The sequence below is a fragment of the Hypomesus transpacificus genome, chromosome 3 (assembly GCF_021917145.1).
Source record: "Hypomesus transpacificus isolate Combined female chromosome 3, fHypTra1, whole genome shotgun sequence".
Taxonomy (NCBI): Eukaryota; Metazoa; Chordata; class Actinopteri; order Osmeriformes; family Osmeridae; genus Hypomesus; species Hypomesus transpacificus.
The window spans coordinates 7,910,362-7,927,484 of NC_061062.1; the positions used below are offsets into that span (position 1 = coordinate 7,910,362).

The 17,123-nt window shown below is 40.7% G+C and overlaps 1 protein-coding gene across 1 annotated transcript; it reads left to right on the forward strand.

Moving 5' to 3' along the window:
• The first annotated feature begins 2,498 nt into the window (after positions 1 to 2,498).
• Positions 2,499 to 16,770, forward strand: lingo2b (leucine rich repeat and Ig domain containing 2b). Its single transcript, XM_047016738.1, has 2 exons — positions 2,499 to 2,996; positions 13,585 to 16,770. The coding sequence occupies exon 2, from the start codon at positions 13,657 to 13,659 to the stop codon at positions 15,493 to 15,495; it is 1,839 nt and encodes a 612-aa protein (XP_046872694.1). The 5' UTR covers positions 2,499 to 2,996; positions 13,585 to 13,656; the 3' UTR covers positions 15,496 to 16,770.
• Positions 16,771 to 17,123: the final 353 nt, after the last annotated feature.

The window sequence follows — 17,123 nt, forward strand, 5'->3', positions numbered from 1 at the left end:
TAACAATCCAATAATTGAAACGGAATCTGTCTATTAAGGTACAAGGATGTCCCTGTGGGTGTGGTCGCGTTGAAAGCGACCAATAATAAGCGGGTCAGTGCCACCATAGATTTCCGCCCCAAATTGTCAAAAGTAATTTTAACTCGCGCGAGCAGAATTTCACTGCTCGAGCAGCTTGTCAAGCGTTCGCTCGCAACTGTTTCTACAACTCTCGGTTGTTGAATTTGTGCGCGAGTATGCGAGTGATGAGTTAATATCTGCGTGTGAAGTAATCTACGCACTCTCGATTTATGACACAAATCTGACGCCATAGCCCTATAATGCAGCCTTACACCCCCACCCGCCACCTACGGTCTTCTTCAGACAACCGCCTAGTGGTCCCACCTCTCAAGACCGCCCGGTCCCAGCACAAGCTCTTCTCCTGCCTGGCACCCCAGTGGTGGAATCAACTCCCCACCTCCATCAGAGACACGGACTGTCTCTCCACCTTCAAGAGAAGGCTCAAGACGCACTTGTTCCGGGAGTACAATGGTACTTAGGAATGGTTTGCTGAACCCAACGCTAGTTTCCTCAAGGTTCACAATGACTCTTGCTTAGACTGTTGCTCTTGTTGGTTAGTGGTAGCTGATTTAAACTGTTGTATTCTTTTTTTTTTAGTTAATCCTATTTGTATTGCTTTCCTACAGGTACACCTGCATTTAGAGATTAATGTTGTGTAATTTTAACTTGTTTAACTACATGCTCTTATGGTTTCTTCCCTTTAGCACTATGTTTTGGTTGTTCACAATATGTACTTCTTGTTTTTGACTACCCGCAATGCTGTGGGGCTATCTTGTTGTTATTATCAGTGACCTATGCACTTTGTGAAGCTCTCTCTTGGAAGTCGCTTTGGATAAAAGCGTCTGCTAAATGAATAAATGTAATGTAAATGTAAATAATTTGTCAACAAACATTTGGTCCAGAGCTACCTGAATCCGTAGATTATCAGATTTTTTAATGGCAGATTTTAATTAATTTGGACTCATCTGTCCAATGGAAATGGACCCATATGAGTATTTTGGCTTTTTGTGTGTTTAAGCATCTTGATAACATTACATGATAGAATAATGTAGGCCTACATAAAAGACTGGAGATCCTTTTTTTCGATAAACTGGTTGAATGAATGATCTTTATATTGGAGCCACCTGAAACTCCACACATTTGAGTTGTATTACAGGATTTAGGAAAATCACCCCCTCCAAATCAAATTACTTCTATGTCTGCCAACAATTTTGAAATAGACAGCTTTAGCATTTCTATGTAGAATAATGTAAGATTTCGTAAAATGTTCCAATGTTCCATTGGAAATCAATTCGAAATTGTGAGTGGATATCAACATATTTTGAAGACCTGTACATTAGATGATTCATTTCAAGGGTCTTTGACAGCTTTAATTCATTCCCACTAGTATAAGGATCAATTGTAGGATTTGTTTTCCAGTAAAATAAATAATGTAGGGGTTTATAACAATCCGTTCTAAGTGGTTGTGGGCGAGTTATCCAAGGTGGGATGAATTAAACATAAAGCCTCGGTGTGGACTTTTACAAAACAAACATGGAGACATTTGAGGAAGAATTTAGTGATTGAATAAACAAATCTGGTTAATATTTTTGTGACATTAAGGACTTCTGTGTGTCATCCATAAATTGTAATTTTTAAAATAGTAAAATACAGATCTTAATCAACGTTTGTTTTCTTAATGTTTCTGATGAAACACAGAAAAGACAACTGGTTTGCAGAATAGTGCCATTTCCCTGACATAAATGACCGACTTAAGCATTAAACCAACAGCCAGCAAACTGAAAATACGCGTCACAGGAAATGTAATGGAAATCGAGTCTTTAGGGTACTGGATTGTATATAAATGTATTTACTAAAGTCTGTTTGATGTATATACATAAATATGATATGAATGTACTAATAAATTAAACTGTAGAGTAATCATTTAGTTTGTTGTGTGATCTCACAGTTCACACGCACCAGCGTTGCTCTGCTCTTTCTATTTTGGTCTTCTTCCTCAGTCTTCTGTGTCAGCTGCCTCATGAGAAGGCAGCAAGCAGACTGTCAGCCCAAATAAGGATAGCTATGTTCTAGGCTTGCAAGATACAAATAAAATCCACTGAGACACCAACCCCACAGGTAAATGTTAATGTAGCTGATACAATACTGTTGCTTTAACACCTCCCTGTGGCACTCTCATTCTGGTATCTGCGCAAGCTGCCAGGTGTCCCAAAAGATAGAAGGGAGCATGTCAGAGGAAAATACACATGAAAGACAAAAATATGACTGAGTGCAAAAGGTGTACAATTATAAAGGGGCCTGCTGAACATGTGTCATAAAGGAAGTTGTCAAATAAAGTGAGGGGAGAAGAGAAAGAGCCAGGGTGGGAGGGACCGAAAAAACCTCCTTGTGGATTTTGTTTTACCCATTCAGAGCTGTGAGGTTGGACTAAGCTTGATCAGCTCACAGGTGATGAGCAAGAGGAAAGTAAGGAGGGGGGAGGATCTGAAGAAAGAGAGGAGGGAGCTGAACTGAACCTCGACTGCGTCTCAACCAAGGAGCTCACACCAGTAAAGAAACCCTCTCTTTTTTTCTTCATATGTGCTCTTTCTGCTTCCTCATCTCCGCTTATCCTCCTCTCGATCACTGCCCTAAATCCTGTCTCACCCCGGGGTTCGGCGGTGTCTCGTTGAACGAGCGGAGACAGGACAGTGCGACCCTTGCGATGAGATGTGCAGTAATCAAAGAGAAGGAGATAAAAGGATATTGTTTCCATGAAGGGCAGAGTGGATGGATGACACAAAGAGGATTGAGCGGGCACTCGGAGGCTGTGTATGAGCGTCAAAGTGTGTGTGTGTACAGCTGTGCGCGCATGTGTAAGTGCCAGCTCGGCAGGGTGCCCTCTCAGTGAGATAAATCAGAGTATGGATTTGGGAATTGGCAGCAACACTTAAAAGGTAAGAACCATTTATGCCGTAGTTGTCACTGAGTGTACGGAGGCAAGATTATATATTTTTTTTTCTTGTTCGGACGAGGGGAAGGAAAGCCAGCTGTACAATTGTTGTTAATCTGTTACTGACAGACCGTAAACCAAAAATAACATTTAAAAGGCACATCAATTTAATCAGTCTGTTGTCGTCTCCGGCGTATAAGTACTTTGTGGGTGGGTGATTTCATCATCATCGTCATCGTCTGTTGTGGGGTGGGGGTGGGTGATGGGGGGTGCTGAATAGGCGTAGTCTTGTTCTGTGAGTGATGTATTAGATTATGGGCCAGTGCCAGTCACCCCTGTTACATTAAATGAGGGTCAATACTTTGCGTAAACTGTAGGCAGTAAGGGAGACTGAATGAGAGTGTGAATGTTGTGAAATTCAAGTTATGCATAAAAAGGAGTTGTGTGTGAATAAAACGTTTTTTAAATGTTGGAATATAATGATAATATTTGAATAAAGATGGAATGATTTATGACCTAATAAATGTAAGTACATTGACTTACTTAACAAATGGTATAGTTTCTGAAGAAAAACAATCCTTTGTGTTGTGATCCATTGGGTTATTGATGATTATCTGGACAAAGAGGCAATAAACGTATTGATGAGAGTGTCAGATTAAATAGATTTAAAAGCAGGTACATCAAACATCAGAAGATTAGCCAAGTACATTTTCTGCTCGTTATTTTGTGTGGACAAGGTCTCCTGTGTACCTACTGTAAATATAGTATGAGGTGAGATTCTAAATGGCCATAGGTCTTCATGCAGAGGATAACTTGTGAAAACCTCACACCGTTCTCTCTTGACCTTAAACATGAGATATCGAACTGAATTATAAATGAGCTCCTGACGAGGTCTCCAGCCATGGCTTGCCAACTTTATATGTCTGCTATCGACAAGCTAATGGAGAAGAGAGTATGAATAACCAGTAAAAAGCGTTACCACGGCAGCCGTGCAGGCATGACTGTGTAGTGCGTGTGTATGTGTGTGTAAGGTGTTTCCAAGGCAACCTGTCAGGGGTGTGTTTTCTCCCTTGAGACAGTGAGGAGCAGAGAGGAGAGAACTGTCTCCTTAGAGGGGGAAGGGAATCTGAGAAGTAAACGAGGGGGGGGGGCATATTGTTTTCTGCCTCTCTTTTGACAGATATTGTTATCTCTTCCTCTCATGCACCTGTCCATCTCTATCCATCCATTAAAAAAGAAACAATTCACAATGCATGTGAGGCTTTATAGACGCCACAGTGAGGAGGAGGATATGAGCTGAACCCCAGGGAGTGGCAGATAGATGCAAATTGTGATAAAAGCCTGCAGAGTTTAATGTTTCCCTCTCTCTTCTCTTGTTTACGAAATATAGATGCAAGGAAGTTGCAGCGTTTTAAGCTTACCCAATGTAGCTATTACCCTTAAATTAAGCCAGAGTGTTTGATTGTTATTAGTGACAGTATTTGCAGTTTGTAGGGAAGGTGAGGTTCCTCTGTCGTGTCCTTAGTTGTGGATGATTAGCATTGCAGATGTACTTTCCGTGGGCGTTTGATTCAACAAACTCAAGGTTCCCCCATCTGTCTGCGATAGGAACAGGGTTCTAGATTCAGCACTGTTATGCAGATATGAACAGTATTTAACTTATGCCCTCAAAGGGCCTACATTTACATACATGTCTACCTCACACACATCCTTTACTATATACACAGACATGAGCAGGTGTGGATTGGATCAATTCAAGAATTATGACCATTCAGAGGCAGAACCAGGAAGGGGGTAGTTATTCTTATATCACACTGGTCTATCTACTGTTTGTTGCTGGCGTCATGGTGTCTGCATTTCTTCTCCGGTAGTTTTCATGATTCGGCTGCCACAGAATATCAGTAACCTGCAAAGAATCTAACACACATGACCAACACAGCTTAAAATGTGGTTTCCATGTAGATTCCATGAAAAAGATTCTATGCCACAGGTGTTTGATAATGAATAAAAACGTACCTGACTTATGTATTTCTAAGGGCAGCGACTGAAAACACTAAGGCCGCGAAAAAGAAACCACAAAGGCTGCACGGTATTGTCTAATGTTCCATGGTAACAGCCAAGGTACTGGTGTATCATCTAATGCTTCATGGTAACAGCTAAGATGCTGGTGTATCGTTCAACGCTCCATGGTAACAGCTAAGGTGCTAGTGTATCTTCTAACGCTCCATGGTAATAGCTAAGGTGCTAGTGTATCGTCTAACGCTCCATGGTAATAGCTAAGCTGCTGGTGTATCGTCTAACGCTCCATGTTAATGTAAAGAATTTGATATCTTGCTCTCACATATTATCGGGAACCCACTGAGACCAGAATAACTTCATATTGAGCAAGCTGGTGCCTTTAACCAATCGAGTGACCAATTATGCAAAATGTAAAGTAACTATGCAGAGATTTAGAATTCAAAATTCACAAAGTTGAGACTTAATACATTTTTTCTTCTTTTTTTCCCTTATGAGTCTCAATATATTTGCTGACCCTTTTACCCAGCTGGCTAAGATCTTTAGGTGTGCTTGTTTTTATAGTTAATGAAAATTAACAATGGCAATAATAAAAGGAAAACTTAATCGGGGGGAAACCGGGGTCAAACACTACCTCAGGATCAGAGCACAGAGACTCCTGTTGCCCATCAACCTGTTGCAAATGTCCAGTCATTGGAGGAATAAAATAGCAGACTTCAGACCTCAGAGGGCAACTCAAATATCAGTGAGATAAAACACTCTCCCGTCAACATGTTTTCAAGCATTTTCCAAAAGTCTTCCACAAGGAAAAATCTAAAAACACGTCTCTGTACTGCGCATGAGTAAAACGTATGTCACCTCAATGTTTATTTATTTATTATTATGTACAAACTGACATTAATCTTTTAAGGACAAGGCCTCACACACTCAACAAGACACAGGTCCAGGTAATCAGGCACAGGGGAAGACTGGGGCAGGGAGAAACATGAAAGCTCAAACGGGGGGGGGGGGGGGGGGGGGGGGCAGCCGTGGGAGTGACAGCAGCTGCATCTGTTCTGTGGATGTCACGGCCTGGACTGACCTGTCCAACAGCACACTCCTTGCAGATGGCCTTGGGGAAGATGAAAGCCAAAGCCACAGCTTCAGTGTCATTAAGGATGAGTAGGCTACACCATGCTGCACTAGAGAGTTTACATACCCTATCATGAATATTAGCTTTTTTTCATTATTTGCTGTTTGAAAATGTATCAAGGGCAGTGCGTATCTACATGCAATGTATATTGTATATTTTCGCATTTAAGACTGTAATTTGTCTGTATCAACAGATCGGTTTGAGTTTTGGCTTAATGATTGCTCATTTGAGGTTTGGTAGCTTTGGTTGTCTTCATTTTGAAGATTATCTGCAAAATGAAGGTGTGCTAAGAAATAAAGAGGAATGATAGCAATGCAAATCAAATTTTTATGTTTAACAATAAGAAACTAAGTAGAAATACGTTTTCTAAAGTTAAAGGTGTTTTTTAGAGAACTGAGAATACATTTAATGAGAGACAAGTTGGGGGGAAAAATATTATTTGACAAGAGAGAACCTATGAGAACAGAAGAAGGTTCCTTAGAAAGATAGCTCTGCCAAAATAAATATTTATGAATTTCACAGTAAGACTGAGTTGAATGAGTCAAGAGTTGCCGTTGGGACATAGACAATTTGATGAGGGAATGTTGCAAGTGTGTGGACTTTTCCCTAATCTTGTGAAAAGTGTTAGCATTTCACATCATCACTAGGCTTGTCAGCTACTTGGGGGATTCATTTGCAAACCAGTCCCATGTATCAGTGTGTAACTATCTTTCCAAATTTAAATTTAGTAGCTGTCATGCTGTACAGTTTTAACTCATACTTGCATTACAATTAACTTAAAAACATGATATTCTGACAAATGTATGAACTGCACATCTTGAGTGGTGTTAGTAGTCTGACTGATGATTTCATAGACTGATAAAAATAGTTTGGGGGTTCTGGGGCTGTTCTGCTCCAATCTGTTGTTTCTGTGTTATAATGCAGAACTTTACAAATTATTAAAACATTTTAATCACCTATGTTTTTATGTCTGCTTGATGAACAGAAAACCTTAATAAGCTTTTTAGTAAGAACCTAAGTCACTGACAAAAACCTTGTATGTGTATGTATATATTTTTTTTACAGTGCAACAAATTCTGTGAGTGACAGTAGAGACTACTAATCCCCCAGAATGATTTGGTGACGGGAGAGTGCTAATCCTCAGACACCATTCAGAGCCAGAGAACCCTGCTTAATCCCCCTGGTATGCATCAGACGTCAGAAGAGGGGACGTTAACTGGCTCTCCTCAGGAATACAGAGTCATGAAGTAGGGCTAGTCATCCATAAGGAGATAGTACCAACATACAGAAGTTGTTGTGACGATGAACACTGTCCTCAAAGCCCCTTTCCTGCTTAAAGTGTTATGTTATTTTATAAACCTTAATAGTGAATTACATCAATAGCCACATATCCAAGTACCAAACAGTTAGAAAGCAAGAAGACAAAATAGGCTGTTATGTGACGCAGTACACATCAGAAAGACAATTTAAACCACATACGTTTGTCATAGAGATATGAAGAAAAATCTGATTTTGGCTGCCTCACTGGAGCACGTACACCTGATAATCCTTCTTGAATTCGTGCATTGATCTATTGATTGTGTCTTTATTTATGTGGCCATAAACACTATCTGAACAGTTGTGTCAACTATATTGTCAACTGAAACAATTGACCTTTCGCAAAACCCCTCTCCAAAATGGCCTTGACCAATCCTACCATTGCAACTGATCGCTACTTGAAGAAGGTCATTAAGGTACGAAATGGGGAATTTTGTCATTTTTCCTTTCCTAAGCCAAAATCCTGGAGGAAAGATGCTGGCAGTGGATAGAACAATGTGGGAGGCCCCACTCCCAGTTAATACTTTAAAGATCAACAAACACTTTTGTTTGCTCCAACTAATCTAATTTGCTAATCTGTTGTCATTGTCTATTTGATAATTTATTAGATGTGAGACTTTCAATTCAAAATTAGAGAATGTTATGGATATAATGCAAGTTTGTCACTCTTAGCTAGCTAATATGGTAGTTTTTCAGCCCTCGGGGACCCCTAAATGGGCTGTGGCCTACAATGCCCATGTAAAAGATTCACCTCTTAAAACGACTCATATAGTGAACCATACACCTGTAAAAAATTTACATTCTAACCATGGTAGCAATTACTGTCAATATAGGGTGTAAAACTAATAATATTTTCTGACTTATTAAAATATTTTCTTCTGCTCTAATTTTTGATGAAATACCAAGATTCCTCAGCTGACTTTCAAAACTTGGGACTCAGTCAATACATTGGATCAATATGGCACCACATAATTGCAACAGGCCTCAACTAGGACAGTACAAATGTCTCCCTGGAGTTTTCTGGCAACTATAAAATTGTTGATAACAAGAGAACAAAGTAAGTAACACTTTACAATAATGGTGCATTCATTAATGCTTCAACTAATGCATGAATATCCTAACAACAAGTTCATACATAATTCAGAAGGAACTAAGTTATGTATTCATACATAGCTTCATAGATAGATAGATTCAGTCACACATGGTTTACTATTAATTCAATCCGCCATAATGGATCAATTCCTATCAATATCAGGCTACTATGAGAACTAATGCCGTTAGTTAACCATATGAACTAATACCATTAGTTCATGTGTTGATGATTACCATGCCATTTGTAAAAGCATCTCAATGAGTTTCATGGGGACTTTTTCCTTGTCTTCCACGAGGCTTAAGGTTGGGCAGGGTTAGGGTACAAACACATTTGTAAATAAATGATGGTGTATGCCATGAAAATGCAAGAGAGAGATACATTTAGTTAGAGAGAAATAGTATGTGCAAGTGTCTTTTAAGTTATACTTGATTTATAGACAACAACAAATGGAGATGGGGGCAGGATTCTACAAAACACTTGCTAAGATTGATAAGAAAATATAATACTGGTTAAAATTAAATGGAAACTTTTATGAATACCTGCCGTAGCAAAAATAGATAATGAAATGGAAAAAAGGTAATTCAATCTTTCCAGCAGGCATCAAAACAAGACAAGATTTTATGTTTTACTTAGTTGCTGTTTGGATCAGCCATCATGCTAAAAGAGGCTGATTATCTTTTATATATAAATGATATGTCGTCCTGCATAATGTTTAATATCGTATTGTCATACACATCATTATTACAGAATGATTGACCGGACATGAGCATAACATAGTTTTAAAAAGAAAAATACACCTTTTTATCTTAGTGTTAAAAACACAGGGAAGATTCCCATGAAACATTCTACTCCACCTCTTAAATAGTCAATGAACCACAAATGCTTTTGTCGTTCCTTCTTGTTCAAAAGCTATGGTCAACATAGCAACAACAAATCTTGTTTGCCACAACAGACCTTGGAAGACATGCGACTCAAGAAGGAAGCTGTCAATGGCTCTTCAAATCATTGCTCCAGAGGAAAACAGGTCCACTGGTGCAGAAAGGAGCTGCTTAATTGGCAAAGTTCAGCATGCACAAGCACTAATTAGCAGGGAAACACACAGTTCAACTGTGAAATCTCAACAGCCTTCTGATAGCTGGACTGACATTTGCGCTCTGCTGGAGAGTACATTGGTGTTCAAAATGCAATCGCATAGTTTTGCACGACTGCTATACAGCAGTTAAAAAAAACATGTAGGCTACTTTACATACTTATTCATCAACAATGTACAGCCCATAGCCGATGTCCCATTCAAGAAAAGAATAGCATGGAACACAACAGAACTTTGTAGCCCCACCTAAACATGTACAATACTATACTATATGTCTACTAGTGTTACAAACTGCAACGTCATAGTGACAACCACATATTTTTATAATTGGCTGCGGTTGCATATACTGTATATCCGTACATACAACAACAGGGGAACAGAAAAAGTTACATCAAGCAGTTATCGTGGATAGCCTAATTACTTATATTTCAGGTCAGTCAAGCAAATGTGTGTTACCATGCAGAATATGTTATGGGCTGCGCGCACATTGCTGTGCTAAATGCATATATGTGTATTCTCATGTATAATACATATATTATCCATGCAGCTATATACTGTAGTATACGTACATAAAAGGTGAACTTTTGAACTTTAGTTAACACGACAGACACTGCTGACTTTATGATAGTGTTTATAAATCACTTTAGGGAAATTGTTGTACATACACATGGGAGGAGGATGACAATGGACAACAGCTGTGTGAGTACATATGACACACAGGTGTGTTGTTGCTAGGAACCAGGAGTGAGTGGCAGAGACAGACACAACCCACGCCACATGCACACAGAGAGTGACAGGGAACACAGGGAAAACACAAGGGAAGCACTGGGGCATGGTTGTGGCCAATAGGAATGCTTACTGAAATACTGTTATACTGATGCTCTTCTAACCCTTGTTTTTTGCAGTACTTTGTACATGTACTTCTACATCTGAATGTCACTTTTTTGGGGATAAGCCATTGGTTTAATGATGTAAACATAAAACTAAGTACTAGTGAACGATGAAATATAAATTCAAATATAATGTTAATTATTCAAATTAGCGTTCCCATGACTTGCAGGTACAGCTACTCTTGGAGCACAGGTTCAATCCATATTCTTGGGCAAAGTGAATAGTGACACAAGTTGCATTGATACCAACAATTGTGATAAAACATTTTTTTATATTGAAATCAATTTACAACAGCAATTTTTTAAATTAATTTTAATGAGCCAATTGGTGTCTAAGTCTTCAATTTTGTTTGTGTTAGGAATTCCTATCCCTGCTTTGGAAACAAAGACAGTAATTATTTTCGTTTCAACAGAATTTGAAAGGAAGTGGATGTGAATTTATAAATTCTGTAAATTAGGGGTGAAGAGTAGAAAAGTACAAAGTTGACATTGCTTTGAGTTTAGATAGCTGCTTAATTTATGTTTTGTATTTAAAAGAACAATATACCATTTAATCTAATCATGCATCCAAGTTCCTTTCAGACAACTTATGATGAATGTTTCATGATATTGTAAAGAATTGTATTAGAACATTTGAGGTTGCAACTCAGCAGGCAAAAAAGCCATAACTAGTGTAAAACAGGCTTTCCAGTTTATCTTGTATTTTACTCTTGGTCTCTCTTCCCCCATCTCTCTCTGTTACTTCCTCTCGTTTTCACAGTGACTCATGCATCTCCTTTAGGCTCTCATTCACCCGTGAGATTTTCTACAGTTTCGCTCCACCTAATCCAATTCTTAACATAATCCCCCAAAGCTATCCCTGTAGGCTGCCCATCCAAATGACCCTTCACCCCTCTCATTCTAGGCTTGCATTCTCTGGGATTCTATGTTGCCCACATCCCAACAATTACATTAGCCCCAAGAGATTATGAGTTTGATGGGATCAATAACGGTTACCAGATGCTCTAAACCAGAGCACACCCGAGCAAGCAGGTTGTCATACAGTGCTAAAGAGAGGCCTGATTGACCGACATATATTTTCCGAATGACCAAAAATACTGACAGACAACCTTAACTACCAATGAGAGGCGGACAGATCACCTGAACTACCAATGACAGGTAGACAAATCACCTGAACTGGGGTCAGATGGCTGAGCGGTTAGGGAGTGAGGCTATTAATCAGAAGGTTGTTGGTTCGATTCCTGGCTGTACTTGCCTTGGGGAGAATCTCCCTGTACTTGCTGTAAGTCGCTCTGGATAAGAGCATCTACTAAATGTAAATGAACTACCAAGGACAGGTAGACATTTATTAATTTAGCAGACGCTTTTATCCAAAGCGATTTCCAAGAGAAAGCTTTACAAACATGCATAGGTCACTAGACAGATCACAAAAAAGAGACACACAGCCTCAAAAATGAATTATTTATTATTGTAAAAGTATTCCAGTGTCATCATTACAATCAGACACATATGTTAGTAAGGTGTGTGATGAGAAAAATGAGAAAAGACATATAGGCAGAGAGAGATACTTAACCGCAATTGATGAACAGGGAACCAGGCAGACTTGACAGTTTTGAGACACTCTAAATGCCTGTGCACTAATGAAGGTAGAAATCCCAAATATATTCAATCCGTCTTTTTCGCTGCGTGTGTAGACCAAGAGAATATTAAACACGTGGCCCTCCTCTCCCTTTTTTCTCTTTTTCATTAATTTGATTGGCAGACCACATAGAGCGGATGGGAGGGAGGGTTTGTGGTTGCTGTGGCAACTGCCTGCTCTTTGTAAAAGGCTACATTCCAGGCATCTGATGTGTCTGTGTCTCGATCGATAAAAACACAGCCTGCAGGGAATAGAGCATGGAGCGAATGGGGCTTCTGCCAAGCCAATGACGACTAGAGAAGAGGAGTGAAGAAGATGTGTGAGAAGGAGAACGGGGAGATAAGAGAGCAATAGAATAGTCGAGAGAGAAAGAGAGAGAGAGAGATGGTGGAGAAGATGCGCAGAGTAAAGCTCGGGAGTCTCTCAGACTCAGTGGGGTGAGTGCTTTGTGTGTGTGTGTGTGTGTGTGTGTACGAGCATGTGTGTGCATTTCCGTGTCTGTTGGTTGCATCTATTTAGTAAATGTATCACTCACCTTAGCAGCGGAGTAAGGCATATATCTGCAGCGTGTACAAATCATCTGCTTAAATTGGCAGGATTTTGCAGTTATTGCAATGGATAACAGTCTATTACAACCAGTCCACCAGTTGCTGCAGCCAGTGCTCGGCAGCCACCCAATAACATGCTAATTTAGCATGAACAACGTTTATTTCTTAGGTATGTTTCAAGTTAAGTGTAGAATGTAGTGGCATGATTCAAATAATGTATAGATGTTTAAGTGACTAGCCTATCAAGGACCATGTTTTATCTACTCATTTGAATATTCCAAGCCAATTAACAACCTGTTGCCTTTAGGGGTACTTCCATCCATTCTGTGTGCAAGGTGTGGTTTTCATGGTATTAGAATCCCTTGGTTCAATAACCATCCTCTTCCTTCCCAGTCTACCTAGTCACTCCCCCTGTTTACTGACTTTGTTTTACATATCCAGAGGGAATACAACCTTCCTTTCTTTTCACCTTGCTGGAATTAGGGTCCATCCTTCTGGCACGGAACCTCTTTTTCAATTACCCTCAAAACACCCCATTGCTCTTCAACTTTGATGATAATGATGAGTTTTCACATTTCATAGCTTCTAAAATCAAGCTATTCTATTACATAATGTAATTTAATTCTATTTACATTTCCAGGCATTTGGCAGTCATTGCAGAAGAAGACTATTGAAAGTTTGAGAAAATGGAGGATTGATTAAGGGGGGAAATCAGAGGATGAATAGGTGAATAATTAGGAAAGTTGGAGAAGTATCAAGGGAATGAGTATTTTTTATAGCCAAGCTACATAGAACAAATTGTGCTAATTGAACAGGCAATATGTGTTTTTTCACAAATCTCTCTTGGTTTGACTTATCTCTTTTTAGTGTTCTACCGTGATGGATCTCTGGACAAGTAAGAAGTTGTGTTGTGACGGAGGGCATCGTGGGTAAAAAGTCATGCAACGCCTAGCCCTGTACTGCTGCCATCTTCTTCTGGGTGGGGCTCTGGCCCTTTTGCTGGCCCGCTCCGCCCTGGGTTGCCCTGCCCGCTGTGACTGCTCCCCACAGACTAAGTCTGTCAGCTGCCACCGCAAGCGCCTGCCCACCATCCCTGAAGGCATTCCTATTGAAACCCGTGTCCTGGACTTAAGCAAGAATAAGCTGCGGATCATAACCCCAGACAACTTCTCGTCTTTCCTTCACCTGGAGGAACTGAACCTTAGTGACAATCTCATCAGTGTGGTGGAGCCCGGTGCTTTCCGCTGGCAGACGTGTCTGCGCTCACTTACCCTCCGCAGCAACCTCCTGACACTTGTCCCCCCTGGAGTGCTCTCAGGCCTGGGGAATCTCACCACTCTTGACCTCAGCCACAACCGCCTGGTGGTTCTGCTGGACCACGGCTTCCAGGACCTGCGTCAGCTAACCTCCCTAGAAGTGGGCGACAATGAGCTCGTCTTTATCTCCCAGCGTGCCTTCAATGGTCTGCTGGGACTGCGAAGCCTGACGCTGGAGCGTTCCAACTTAACCGTGGTGCCCACTGACGCTCTCACGCACCTTCACAACCTGGTGGAGCTCCGCATGTGCCATCTCAGCATTGGTGTCTTCAAACCGTACTCCTTCAAGAGGCTTGTGCGGCTACGCCACCTGGAGATCAGCCACTGGCAATGGTTGGATACCATTCCGCCTCTCACGCTGCATGGCCTCAACCTCACCACTTTGTTCATCACCCACACCAACCTGTCTGCCTTCCCTGGTCCCGCGCTGCGCAACCTTCCCTACCTCACACACCTCAACCTATCATACTGTCGCATCCAATACATTCAGTATGGGGAACTTGGCCAGCTTCCACGATTGCAGGAGTTGTATCTGCGGGGAGCCCAGCTGGCCTACATCGATCCCATGGCCTTTCTGGGTCTCAGTGCTCTGCGGGTACTAGACATGTCGCAAAACCAGCTGGATTCTTTGGAGAAGAGTGTGTTGGGTTCGCCCGAAAATCTGCGGATGCTAAATCTGGGGAGCAACCCGCTAGTGTGCGATTGCCGTCTCCTGTGGTTACTGAACGAACAAAAGCCACCCTTGCTGCAGCTTGGGGGTGTCCAGCCCGAATGCAGTGCTCCTGAGCACCTCCGAGGGAAACCCCTGAGGGATCTTAAGGAGCCTCTCATTTCACAATATGTTACCTGCACAAAGCCCAGGATTGGGCCCAACACCACTCAGCTTCTGCTTGCTGACGAGGGGCAGCCCGTCCATCTAACCTGCTTTTCTGAGGGGGCACCACAACCCTCTGTGGCCTGGGTAACCCCCCACAGACGTTTCGTCACTGCCAGGAACACCGGCAGAGTGAAGGTTCTGGCGGACGGAACCCTGGAAATCAAAATGGCGGAGCTGCACGACAGTGGCGTTTATCTATGCATTGCCAGCAATGCGGCGGGCAATGCCACTCTGTCAGCCTCACTGGCAGTGAAAAGCCTGGGTATCAGTGACAGGTCACTCTACACGAATCGGAGCTCCAACTATCTCACAGACTCCAACAGTACTTGGAGTAACGGAACTGTCTTGTATAATATGACGGTTCCCATAGACCTGAAGACCATCATTATATCTACAGCGATGGGCTGTCTTTCTTTCTTGGGTGTGGTCATCTTCTGCTTCCTGCTCCTGTTTGCCTGGAGCCGTGGTAAAGGTCGGCACAAGAGCAACTTTGACATTGAGTATGTTCCCCGCAAATCAAACGGAGCAGCTGCTGAAGCGACCGAAACGAGTGGACCAAGGAGGGTAAACATGAAAATGATTTGACTTCACATCACAGGGTCAATTCATATGGCAGTGATAGAAGATCCCAGTGCACATATCAATATAATTAATTTCCCAGTATGACACAGTGGATTTGTGAAACTGAAAGTGATGTACCGATATAGTGGATAATGGTGGTGGTGTTGACACAGTGGACATGTGAATATAACGTGATCTATGATACTGTGGATGTGTTTATATAAATGATGTTATCATACAAACTGGATATAGTACTATAACCAACTGACATATCAATATGAGAATGCTATGCGGGGCATGTGTTACAGTTGATGATGTTAAGTGATTATGCTGCTGACTTACCTTCGCATCAAGGTGAGGCAGGAGGTCTCGGGAAGTGACAGGTAGAAGCTAAGGTGACAGTGGAGCAATCGTCACTACGCCATGCCAGAACTCAGTTGTGTCGAATAACCATCTGAGCAGCAGAATGGAATGTGTGTGTGTGTGTTGCCTTTATTGTAGGAAAGGGCAATCATAAAGGATAATAGGGACTAGTCATTTTACAGGTCTTTGTATTTGTTGAAGTCATTGTAACAACAGTGTTGTCTGTTGAGTAAAATGGAGTATTATATATGTTTGTAAGAAAGTTCAAATCTCTTATAACAGTGTTGAAGAGACCTTCTGTATAACTATTCTCTCCCCCAACTAAGTTATCACTACCCTTTGAATGATCCTAAGATTAGGTAAGTAGTGACTCTTAGCCAACTCAAGGAACGTTTACATAGTGAAGGTAAGAACACCAGAAAGCAAGGTTTCTCAGAAACACAAGGCTATCCTCTTGCTGAAGAAACAGTCGCATCCAAAATATTGGCATTACTTTGGAAAAGCTTGAGACTATAAAGGATTTATGTTAAACCCATTTTTGATGACATTATCAATCATGGGCAGATTTTCCTGCCAGAAAATCCCTTGATGTAACATAAAATTATTTTGTCAGTGGCTAGACACAATGGTAAAGATTTACTTGCCAATGTCCTCTTCGGACCAAGATAAATATAAGCTTATGTGTTGAGTTATGTGTAGGCTTTCTCCCCTCTGTCATTTTTCTTTGAACCCAGCATCTCAAGCTGGTATGTCCAGATGCTCACCCAAGACACCAAGGGATTCTGGGTATTTAAAGCGATGCATTGGAACATTATGTTGAATACTTTTCATTGTTAAAGAAAAAAAATTAAGGGATCAAATGAATTCAATTATTTGTAGTGCAGGGAAGTGGATGTCAACATGTGTGATAAAGTTGTGATACAAAATTACAGGTTGTATACATGTTTTCTTAAAATAAATCTATGGGTATATTTTCAAAAAGACAATAAATTGTAAGTATACAGTATAATGTGCTAATCAACACTGTCAATGTTGTTAACATATTGCAAGTTGAAAAATGGTCTGTGTCTTGTTACTTGGTTATACATTCTGTGATCATAATGTCTTACCTTACCATTATTCAAAATGAAACCAACAATTCCGATTGTTACAGCAAAACGTTATTATATAATTTATTAATTATAATAATTATAATCATATAATGATGATTACCTGTTCAATATTCATACAGAAACCACTGGATATTATTCCAAGTAAACATGTATATTTTCAACCCTTCATTAAGTTTA